The following is a 12,128-nucleotide window of genomic DNA, read 5'->3' as shown; positions in this document are numbered from 1 at the left end:
GCTGCCAACTCCTTGTGCATCCACAGCCCACTCCCTGCTGGGGTGAGATGAGGAGAAAAGGCCTTGACCCTGCATAAGCACTACTCAGCAACAGCTGAAATATCCCTGAATTTTCAGCACTGTTTCCAGCATGAACACAAAACAGCCCCATACCAGCTACTGTGGAGAAAATCAACTCTGCCCCAGCCAAAATCAGCAACAGAAACAGATTGGTGTTATCTCCATCTTTGCTAAGAGCTAAGATCTCTTTGAATTCCTTCATATTTGTCTCACCCTTCAATTTAGTTAAAGTTACATATGGTATCATCCTCATGGCTCACAGCACACACAAATAGACAATGGTACTGGCAAAGGTGTATTTCTAGCTGAAAGTGTCTATAAAGGGATATAGCCTTGGAGAAGCAGAAAGGGAGTGCTTAAGGAAGTGTTCAGTCTATCAATAGAGAGAGCATGCACCCAGGCTACATGAAGGATGTTTCTATTGACCTTAATGAAGACAGATGCATTGGTCAGTTGGGCTTTATTCTTTTCCTCCCTATTCTTTCCCTTTCACCCACATTTTTTAAAATCATCAGGAAATGTCCTCTGCTTATGTAAAAGCTTAATGTACTTGGCTTACTTACAAGCTTCTAGTCAATGTATCCCAGCCAACCCTGAATCAGTGTGGTATTTACTGCTGCAGCTGGATTCTGCCAAGTGTATAGGGCCTGGTGGGATTCATTCCATCGTACTCAAAGGAATTATGTCCTTGTGAGACCTCAGTCAAGGATTTTTCAATGGTCTTGGGAATCTGGAGAGGTTTCAGTCGTCTGGAAGCTGGCAAATGTTGGCCAAATTTTCAAGAAAATCTAGACAATTACTCTGATAACTACAGGTCTGTCAGTCTCACGTCAGTGCTTGGTAAAATTATGGATAAGATTATTCTGGGAAGTAGTGAAAAACTCTTGAAGGACAACAAAGTCATCATTGGTCACAGCCAGCATGCCTTCATGAGGGAAATATTTTGCTTGTCTAAGTTAATTTCCTTTTAGGACAAGTAACCCACCTAGCTGATCAAAGGAAGCCAGTTGATACTATATTTTTGGATTTCAGTAAAGTTTTTTTATATTGTCTCTCGCAGGATGCTTTTGGACAAAATATCAATCACACAACTGGATAAACCACATCATGTGATGGGTGAGCAACAGACTCAGGGGTCAGGCACAGGGTTACAGTGAACAGGGTAATCTGGTGACCTGTCACTAGTGGGATTCTGGAGGCTCTATCTTCGGCCCTGTGCCCTTCAACATTTTTGTAAATGATTGGGACACGGTTCTGTAAGGTATACTAAGTAAATTTGCTGATGTTACTAAATTGAGAGGAGCTGTTGACTCCATCAGAGAGGGCCTGCAGGGAGACCTTGACAAATTAGAGGGCTCAGCAGTCACCTTTTGTATAAAGTTTAACATGAAGTCCCAGATTCAGCACCTGAGACAGGATAACCTTGCATGTAAGGACAGACTGGGGAACAAGAAGAAAAGGGCTGTAGAGGTCCTGGGTGATAGCAAGGTGAGCATGAGTTGACAGCCAGGACAGGCACTGGAACAGGCTCCCCAGGAAAGTGGTCACACCCCAAGCCTGTAAGAGTTCAAGAAACATTTGGACAACTCCTTTGGCACATGGTGTGATTTTTGATGTTGGCCTGTGCAGGGCGAGGAGTTGGACTACATTCTTGTGGGTCCCTAACAATTCAGGGTATTCTGTGATTTTGTCCTGTGACCAGGGTGCTGAGGGATGTCTTGCCTGCTAGTCAGTGCCTGTCTAGAGGAAATTTGGCTGGGCATTAGCACTTAACTCCCTTGGGGCATGTTTTGATTCCTCGAGGCTTATCATTGGCATGCTTTCTCTCACCCCATGCTTTTACTTAACACTGTGATAACAAAATTTTACTCTGAAGCCTGCCAGTAGATAGAGCAAATATAATTTCCATGCAACATTCTGAAAGCTGCCTGCATGACTGCCTTTTAGAAACCATGTCTGTGTCTGATCCCTCAGAGGATTTAAAAAGCAGGAAGAATTTCTGAGGAAACCAGCTCAAGAAGAATTTTTTCTTTTTGAGTTGTCTTTTATTATTGTCATTGCTACTTCAGTTTCCACCTTTGAGTCCTGCAGTCCTGGCAGACTCTCAAACCATCAGGTCAGACTTCAGTTCTAGCCTGCTAGTGATGTACTGCTCTCACATTTCTGATCTAGCCAGTGCTGCAACATTAACACAGACAAGCTGAAGACATGGACATGTGACTGGCAGAGTGAAAGGTAAAGATGTAGGTTGTCTAAGAGTGGGGTTTTTAAATTTAAAAGTACAGTTACTTGAAGTGGGAAAACACTTGTGCTCCCAGACTGACATTGTCCCTTTAATGAAATGGCTCAGTCTCTGGGTCAGCACTGGCCAAGTGCCCAATTGTCTTATTTGAACTTTGGCCAACTAAACAGCAGCAATAAAAGATAATTTACAAGTGGATAGGGTATTTATTTGTAGATTGCTTTATTTTGGTTAACAAATGGTATTTTCCAGTATGACCTACAGGACAAATTTTCTGCACTGAAAATTTTTAATCCACAATTTGCTTTCTGGATGCCTTCAAAGGTAAGAGACTGTTATTTCCTCTCTAGTTTTAGAGGACTGCACTTATGGTTTTGCTATATGTAACTGCTTGATGGACTTGAAAAGAAGATTTAGGAAGGATTTTTACATTTAACATATTGTCTACATTATTAATGATATTTAAAATTAATTTTTGTAAATCACATGCTTTTTGTGTAAATCAGTTTTAATTCAGTATTTAATTTAGTTCAGTAATCTCTAAAAATATGTTGAATCACTCATTTAAATATTCTAATTTTAATTTTATCAATATATTGTCATTATAATAGAATATAATCCTTATGAAAAATACTGCACATATTCTGTAACATCCATGTAATATTAATAATATATTCTTTTATTGAATTTCATTATTAAGCCGTTGTTTCTTAGAAGAATATATTGTTCATACTCATGCTTCAGGCTTTTTGTTAAGAAAGAAAAGGCAGTGCTATACCCATATTTCATCTGTAATAAGCAGGTTCTACTATCCATGTGAGCTACAGTTGAAGTATTGCTGGTTATTGTGCTTAAACTACCTAGAAAATTACTTTTTATAAGTGTTTTTAATATATTTTCTCTAGAAGTATGGTTCCCACAAATATGTACTTAAAGTATCTTTATTTATTTATTTACTTCTATTAATGAGGTATTCACAGGTGGCTTTTTACTTTTAACAGGAAGGAAAAGTTGTCTATTTGGGATGAAAGTCACTATGAGGAAAAAATGTTTTTTCTTTTACTTTATACTTCTGACTGTGATAACAAACCAGAGAGTACATGGGCAAAACAGAAAAAGAGGAAAGAATATTTACTCTCCTATGCCAAAAGATGAAGGTAAAACCATTTTCTTAAAATTCTGCTTGACTGTGTTGCATGTATCCATGCATTTTAGCATAATTATTTAGTAATTGATAACTTCCATGTGAATATGAAAAATGTGATTTATTTTGATTATGAGGGCTGGAAAATACTTTTTGACTATTTGGAGATGAATTCCAGTTTAATCAATGATTTTCATCGACATGCATGTCTCTTAAGAGAAATTATAAGAAACCTGATTTATTGTTTGAAATTGCATGTGGTAGATTTTCTGTACAAAATCAACTAAAATACTAAAACAATCCCATCAAGACCCTAACTTAACCATTTTCATTAGAATTTATTGGAGTTTTACAGTGGAATTTATCCTTAGAATTTTTACTGGGAAGACAGAGGAATCTTTGGGAAAATTAATTTTTGCAGAGAATTATCTGAAATCTGTTGTGCAGGTGTTCCCATCATTCATAGATGTAACTTTCTTGTTCCCTTACAGGTGATGAGTGTCTCATTGATATAGTCTTTATCCTAGACAGTTCAGAAAGTGCCAAAAATCAGTTGTTTGATACACAGAAGAATTTTGTTCATAACATAACTGACAGCATTTTCCAGATGAAGCCAGTTAAGTCCCACATGTACAGTGTCAAACTAGCAAGTATGCAGTTCAGCAGCACAGTCATCATTGATCATCCATTTACAGCCTGGAAAAATGTACAGAATTTTAAGGAGAAAATCAGTTCTCTGGGCTTTATTGGCCAAGGCACTTACTCCTATTACGCAATTTCAAATGCCACTCATCTCTTCAAAACTGAAAGTCGTAAGAGAAGTGTGAAAGTGGCTTTTTTGATGACTGATGGTGTGGATCACCCAAACAGCCCTAATGTCCAGGGTATAGCCACAACAGCTAGAAGTCTTGGGATACATTTTGTTACCATTGGCCTTTCTAAGAAAGCAGTCCAAACACAAAAATTGCGCATGATATCTGGTGATTTGTCCGCTGAACGTGTCCTGTGCCTGGATGATGAGAATCTGGTAGTTGATGTAGCATTGGAACTGGTAAGTTTTGCTGATGTTAATCTTTTCATGTGTCTATCCTTGGTAGATTTCATTTAATTTTGATTAGGTAAGCCCTGAAGACAGTGCAGAGGGTTTTGTGGTCCCTTCTCTGCTACAGCAGGGGTCAGGGCAGATGGAGCTTCCCTCTGGCAGTCACTCTCCAAGGAGTTGTGTGCTTGGATGATAGCAGCTCAGCTGTTCTGATCACATATCCCAGCACAGAGAGTGTTTCTCTGAGCATATTAAAATACTTTTGAAGGTAGCTTGATCTCATGCATAATCACTGAGTCCTTCCCCTACATATTTTGTTTGCAGGGCCTTCTAAAAGAAGGTCTCTGATTAGGAAGTCTTTTCACAGTCCCTGTTGTTAGCACTGTGCCTTAATACTGTCTGTTTAGCTATCCCATTAATTCTCATGTCTTGTCTAATCACTGTGTGTCACCTGGAATAACCCTCTCTTCCTACCAAGAACTCCTTTCTGTGTGAGTAGTTCCACAGACTGGTTCTCTCCCCTTTGAGGAAATAATGAAGGATGAAGGTATTCATCATCTCCACCATTCACCTCGGGGAGTCTATAAACTAGAGAGGAAAAATTAGTACTCTGTTAAATTAAATCATATCTATATTAAAGTAATAGGTTTTTTATTTCATTTTTAGGAAGCCTTGCTACAGAAGCAGGTAGGTGTTTTGAGCTTTGTGTTTGGTTACTCTTATTGGCACTAGATTTCCCAAAATCTGCTTCTTCTATAACAAAACAATACTTGAAGATTAATCAACCTTCCATCTCTGGTTAAATTTTCTGACCATGATTACTTTTTTTTTTAACTTTCCTGCATTTCTTCTGTCCTTTCTCCTGAGAAATCTAGATTTTAGCTCATTAGTGAGTAGTGTCAATAGTAAGACATGAAGAACTCTTCCTACAAGAGTGGAATAGGTCTAATGCAAGATATGCAAATTCATTTGTGGTCTTGTTAGAAAACAATAGCAATGTTAAATGGTTCAAAATTTATGTAAGGTTTCACAGTACTGTTTACTATGTATATGCTATCTTAAGCATTTGTATTTATTACAGTGACTACAGTCACTACAGTAAGATATTTATTTTTGTTATAAATAAAACAAGTAATGGATGTTCATTGCTCTATATGGAAGTTTAATGATTATGTGAGAAATAAATAAATTAGAATATCATTTATTTCCTATTATTCCACTATTATTTCATCTGTGACTAGGCAAAACCAAAATTTTTCACTTAAAAATTTTGAAATAATATATTTGAAAAACATTCTCCTTTATCTTTCCATTAACCTTGTAGTGTGTGCAGAAGACCTGTGAGTGTGAAAAGGGAGAAAAAGGAGACAAAGGTGAAAAAGTAAGTATGTGTTTATTTGAGTAGGCTCAAGAATTTGAATTTTAATAAAGATCAAAGCTGCACTCTACTTTAATTGGTTACTAAGTGAACAAGACATTAGCTGTGCATGCACTGCAAAAAGATTGATTTTTAGCATGTTGTGTTGGTAGTGAAAGGCCACTGTTAAAAGAGGTCAGAAAAAAAAAATCTATCCATAATCAGATACTATCTTGAAAATATGTTTTTATTATTGGGTAATAAAACACTGTGGATAAATAGTTGCTTTTAGAGCCCAAATAAAAATGATATTCTTGAATCTTGCAAGGAAAGGGGAAGAAAAGGTCCATTAGACAAAGGTTTTCACCAACCACCGACTTCTATTTTTGTAAGGGGTAAAGGTTCAAAAGTCTGAGGGGAATGGATGTATGAGGAAAGGTCTAAAACTCTGCCTCCAACTCTCTCTTTTCTCTTGTGACACTTCAGCACATATTTCTTGGCTCTAGTAAGGAACAGAGAAGTGTGAGTTCAGACAGTGCGTGACCTCTCTGACCATTTTTCTGTCTTTAATAGTTCCCCAGAGACAAGCAAGGTACATTCAGAAGTTTTTTCCTTTCTCCCTATTCTCCAATGGGTCAGCCATACCATTAGCAGGTTATGACACCAGGGTTTATCATTCAATCCTTGTGGATAATGTGCATCTGGATAATGTGCACCAGAACCTCTGTTTGCAATTTAAAATTTTAGATCCAAGAATTTTTAAGTTACTGTATCCCAAATTTTTAAATGTAGTCTGTTATACAGATGTGTATTCACCAAACATTTAGTCCCAACCATCATGATCCTCCAAAGAGAAACAAAAAATGGTGCAGTAATTTTTTCCTAAGGGCTGCTGAATATTGACCCTAAACTGTTCTGTACAGTTTTTCTAAGCAGAGAAGATGAGATAGTGGTGGTTAATTGAGAAATGGGAAGGAAGAACTGTGTTTGTTTTCTGTAATGCCTTCCTGATTAGATTTTTCAGATGCTCTGTAGAAAATTTATTTATCACTGAATATTGTTTAAAAAAGTATTTGTAGATACCTTATAATACCAGAATGGGTTTAGCTAAATGAATGTTGTGTCACATGTACCATACTTGAATCAATGGGGTTTTCTACCAAGCTTACTGCAGGATGATTTTGGACCAAAATATAGTGTTAGACAAGCTGGAGAATTTTATCTTCATAATGATAATAACATTTTCCTGCTGTGTTTCAGGGCAATGATGGCAGCAAAGGGGATAAAGGTGACCCAGGACCAAAAGGAAACAAGGTAATGTGAATTTAAAAGAAATAAAGCAAATTTCTATCCAGTTATTCAAACCACAGATGTCAATATAGCAAAGGAAAAGTATGTTAAAATAAGTTCTAAATGTTGAGTTTATAGTTGCTATTTTATAGTTGGCTGCTTTAGAAGTGTGAGATAAAAATCTAAAACTAAACTGCTATCAAGACAGCACTGCCTATCATTCCAGTTTTTCTCTGACAGCAGATGTTTCTGAATAGAGCTGAAGGCTCTTTCTTGAGAGCTTTCTAACAGTGCACAGATCCCTTGATCAGAGTGGTTCACTCTAATAACTAAGGTTTCAGTCATTTAATGACAATAGTTCAGTTTTCAATGTTAATGATCAGGAAATGTGTATCTTTAATTGTGGAAGGAAGAAGTGTGAACGTTACTAAATAGGAAACAACAGCCATGCTTGTTTAACAGTGTTCTTAGTTTTAATGAAATACATATTTCAATTGTATTCCTTTGTTTCCAATAGGGTGATGCTCAAAAAGGAGAACATGGAGAGAAAGGGGAAGAGGTATGTGACTGCTACAGTGCTAACTCATATTTTGTCTTTTCACATTTTCTGAACTAAAAATGTTATTTTCATTTTTATGTGTCTACTTTATTCAACTATTTAAAGCACCTACACTTAGGTGGGGTTTACAGAAGCATGTGTACTGAAAGAAACTGTCTGATCATGTGCTTAAATATAGAGATGAGATGCCAAAGGGAGAAGGAACTTCTGAAGCTATGTGATTTTGAATTGACTTGCATTAGACTTATCCCAAAGAGAGACCTGATAAAAACACTGCATGGTTCTTTGGTGGGTTCTAACACCTGAAAATTCTCTGTCTTCTTGTTGATTCACTGGAGAAAGATTAACACTACTCCCTGTATAAGAATAACTCAGTTGAAAAGGCAGCATATATTTGCTAGGAGGTGGCAAACTGAGTGGCATATTTACAGGTAATATCTGAGAAAAAAAATACACTTCTAGATTTGCAGAGAATAATATGTTAAACAATTTCAGAGAGATATTTTATTGTAGTGAATAGTTGAACTTCTGAAACAGTTCTTTACTATGGGGGGGATTGGGGCTTTTTCTACTTAAATTAGGAGTATGTTAGGCCTTTGCTTTGTCTTTTATGATTTTTTTCGTTTTTTCAATTTTTGAATAGGGAGCTCCTGGCTACAAGGGAGACAAGGTAAGTTTTTTATAGAAGTAGTCTGAAAATAAATTGTCACTTGCTGACAGTGTATGTGAAAGAATGAAAAAAAAGAGCTTGTCTTTTTGTCATGAAAGCTCCTGATACAATCCCCAGAAGTAAATTCAAATTTTATATAAATTCTTACAGACTGGAATGCTGGAAATTAAAAAAAAAAAAAAAAAGCCACACAAAGTCAGAGATTGTAGTCTAAAGATAAAAAAAGAAAAGTATCAGCGACCAGAAAAAGAGTTTTTGGAAGGAAAAGGGAGTTCTGGGTTGAATAAGAGGTTAAGTGGGAAGAAAGAGAAAATGCTTACTGCAAACATAATGTGACAGCCATCAGCTTTTGAAAAACTTACCACAAGGAAGTTTGCTTTTAACCTATTTATAATTTTCAAGGGCTAATGCTCTATCAAGAAAATTTTCCATATAGTCTCTCCAAGAAGATAAAAAAACTATGCATTTCAGTGCATAGTTGGAGGATTCTAGAGATGAATTTCAAAGTGGACCATCATAGTCAAAAATGAAACACATAATTCCATTTTGACTTTTCTTCATTTGACACTTATATCTCCACATTGTTAATAAAAGCAGTGCCTCTATGAATCTTTGTATTTATTAGTAAAATGCTTCAGTGAATTTTGTGATAAGATTTCATGAAAATGGGAACAGTAAACTCATAGATCTGCTTTTCATGTGTCTGTAGATATGTTAAATCATCAGTGAAACACTTAATTCTTTCTTCATTCCATATGTGCAATATGACAACTGTTAGGAAAATCTCAGACATCACAGTAATGAAATCAGAGCATGGAAAGGATCTCTGGAGACCGTGCAGTGAGGTGAAAAACTGCAGCAAAACTTATTAGATATTAAATGTATTATCCTCTGATATAAGTTGGATGTTTTGCAGGCATTTTCAGGAACAACCTATCCTGAGTAGAGCAGATCTTATCTCCTACAGACCATATATAATGATGCAACTTCTAAGTCCTCAGAGTCAACTAAACCCCTTGTGCTACTGCTTGCAGAGTCTTTAATGCATGTAGCATAATCAAATAATCTTGTTTAGCAGTGAACCCTTTGATTTCTTATAAAGGGTGAAAGAGGAGAATGTGGAGCCCCAGGACCAAAAGGAGAAATAGTAAGTATAATTTTTATTTGAACTGTTTCATGTTGATGAAGATACCAGAAAATCATGGAACGTATTCATAAACACAGCTTGAAAAGACTATTGTAAGTTTGGAATACCTTATAATTCCCTGGTGGTAGAGATACATTCATAGTAGAAGAACGATTTGTAAGAACTGAACCAACTGTTCACCACATTCTTTTTTTCCATTTTGCCTAAGAAATACAGATCCTTACCTAAAACAGAAGCTGCCCTGACCACTGCCAAGCCTTGCTTACACAGGACTGAGCATCTTGCAGAGAACACCCAGTTCATTTCCTTACAAGTTTAATTTCAATTTGAGTGTATATTGCAATAAAAGCAGGTTCTTATCCAACATGAACAACTTTCAGGTCTACAAGCCCATCTGTGCTGATTGATATGAATTCACACTTCTATCCTGTTCTCCTTTCTTTTTAACCTGGAGTGCAGTAGTGTTGCAAGTGAATTCAGATTTTTACCTGGTTTATTTACATTCTGAAAGATGGAAGGATAATGGACTGCTAAGTGAGATAATCATGTATCTTGAGTTCATACAAGCAGATTTGTATGAGTCATGCAAACCACTGGTTTATAGTTCAAATAGATAAGAACTACCAATTAGATTGCATTTTTCCTTCTATTAAAGCACATTTCTTCAGTTTTAACACCCATATTATGCTTACCTTTATCAAAGACCACCTTGAAAAGTTTTTTATTTCCTGAAAGCTGCTATTTTATGCCTAATTTCAAATAGGAATTAATAAATATTCATTCCAGAAGTATTTATTGAAAGAAAAAAAGGCATTATACAATAATGAAAATCTAAAGACTGAGAATATCTTGTGGGATACTGTGGTTCAAAATGGCAGCAAATTTCAGACTTCAGTGAATCAGAAAAATCTGACATATCAATGGAAAAGGAGAGAGCTGCATCTCTCAGAGGAATAAAGAAAGATCATACCTTTTTTATCCAGGCATGTGAGAAATAGCATGACATTATGTGAAACATCTACTAAGGTAAAAGGAAAATGTTCAGAAGCTGGCAAAGAACATAATCAAAGTAGCCAAGAAATCTAGATATAGAAAATGTGCCAGGGCTGCCAAAAATCTGCTTGCTTCATTTCTCTTGAGGACAGTGCTGAGAAAAACTTTGTCCTCTGATGGGGATCAGTCAGTTCCAGAATTCCCACCCTCACATTCACAAATCCTGAAGACAGAACAATGTTATGGCTTTATTTTTAAGGAAAGCATTCTAGGCTAGACAAAATCAGACACAGAACACATATATACAGCTGTATGAGAAGCAAATTCAGTATTCTGAGGTTGATCTTTAACTGGGGTGATGGATACTGAAGTATGATTGGGGGTCCAATTTGAAAATGTTGCATTTATCCATTACCACTTTCCAGTCTCACTAATCAGACTGAATCCAGTGGTTTTAGTGCTGTATATCAGAACTTTTTGGATGCATTTTTAATGGATTTTGTGAACTTTTAGTGTGATTCTGCCAGGCAAGTGATTAATCTAATTCATCAGCAGTTTGAGTTAGTGAGACAAAGTTATCTGAAGTTATTCTGGTATAGACATTGCAGCATTTTTATTAAGAATTCTGTACCTAATATGCTTTTAGGAATTAAATTTTAAGAACTGTATCAAATAAAACCTTCTAAATCAAATAATTAAGATGTTAATTAGACATTCACTATGCTTGTTGTATATGAAAAACATTTTAACCAAATATTGAGGGTGGAATGTAGCAATTATTGAACACAGTATGAAAGCAGCAGTACTCAGTGAGAGGATAAAGTCTCTAGAAAGTGCTTCAACAGAGCTTTGAGCCATTACATGTACATATCAAGTGCTTGACATTTGAAAGCAGATTGGAATTTCCTTTTAATCTGATAATTGAATCTATTTTTTCTTCAGGGTTTGCAGGGCTCCGTGGGCCCTACGGGACCTCGGGGACCTCAGGTAAGGGAACTAAAAGCTACCAAATAAAAAGGAAAGATTATATTCTGTAAGGTTCTTCTGCTTAAAACCTGTTAATTCTGTGAAAAACAGCCATGTTTTTCTGCTGGCACTGGTTTTTAAATATTAACAATATTCAATGTATTGGGCACTACACAGGGTATGAGGCAGAAAACTCTTGTCCTTTAGAGCTTAGAATTGTGCTATATTATGATGTACTCCATTTGGGTGAAATAAAACCCTAACATTTATATATGTCTTTAAAGGCAGCTCATTCTTTGCTTTGACTTTTCCGTAGGGTATCAGGGGAGATCCAGGTCAGCAAGGCCCAAAAGGCATCCAAGGAAACAAGGTAAGATGTAATTGTGAATGTGTTGTTGAATATGTTATTTATATAGGGAGAGAGGATGCAGAAATTCTGTAGAACTTTTATAGTCTACTGTCCTTTTTTTTCAGTAGCTTTTTTACTAGTGGTGTTATTTGCACAGCAATAATGTCCCCATGTGGGTGGTGCACCTTCATGTGATGAGGGCTTGGTATTGTTGGCACATGCATCTGCTTTCTTATCTGGGTCTCCAAGAACATTTTGTAAGAACATTTCTCCAAGAACATCCACAAAAGGATGCAACCCTGGACCCAC

At 36.3% G+C, this 12,128-nt stretch overlaps 1 protein-coding gene across 1 annotated transcript in view; it reads left to right on the top strand.

Annotated features, from left to right (window-relative positions):
* The first annotated feature begins 2,540 nt into the window (after nucleotides 1-2,540).
* COL28A1 (collagen type XXVIII alpha 1 chain) overlaps nucleotides 2,541-12,128 on the top strand; it is a 58,790-nt gene continuing 49,202 nt past the window's right edge. The window contains exons 1-11 of the mRNA XM_063176650.1: nucleotides 2,541-2,626; nucleotides 3,304-3,459; nucleotides 3,938-4,497; nucleotides 5,155-5,175; nucleotides 5,813-5,869; nucleotides 7,106-7,159; nucleotides 7,653-7,694; nucleotides 8,338-8,364; nucleotides 9,467-9,511; nucleotides 11,447-11,491; nucleotides 11,787-11,840. Of these exons, the coding sequence (XP_063032720.1) occupies nucleotides 3,327-3,459; nucleotides 3,938-4,497; nucleotides 5,155-5,175; nucleotides 5,813-5,869; nucleotides 7,106-7,159; nucleotides 7,653-7,694; nucleotides 8,338-8,364; nucleotides 9,467-9,511; nucleotides 11,447-11,491; nucleotides 11,787-11,840 (1,038 nt within the window). The 5' untranslated portion in view covers nucleotides 2,541-2,626; nucleotides 3,304-3,326. The remainder of the gene's footprint in view (nucleotides 2,627-3,303; nucleotides 3,460-3,937; nucleotides 4,498-5,154; nucleotides 5,176-5,812; nucleotides 5,870-7,105; nucleotides 7,160-7,652; nucleotides 7,695-8,337; nucleotides 8,365-9,466; nucleotides 9,512-11,446; nucleotides 11,492-11,786; nucleotides 11,841-12,128) is intronic.

This window comes from Melospiza melodia, chromosome 1 (assembly GCF_035770615.1).
Source record: "Melospiza melodia melodia isolate bMelMel2 chromosome 1, bMelMel2.pri, whole genome shotgun sequence".
Classification (NCBI taxonomy): Eukaryota; Metazoa; Chordata; class Aves; order Passeriformes; family Passerellidae; genus Melospiza; species Melospiza melodia.
Note: the sequence above shows the minus strand (reverse complement) of the source record. Positions and strands in the feature narration are given on the sequence as shown.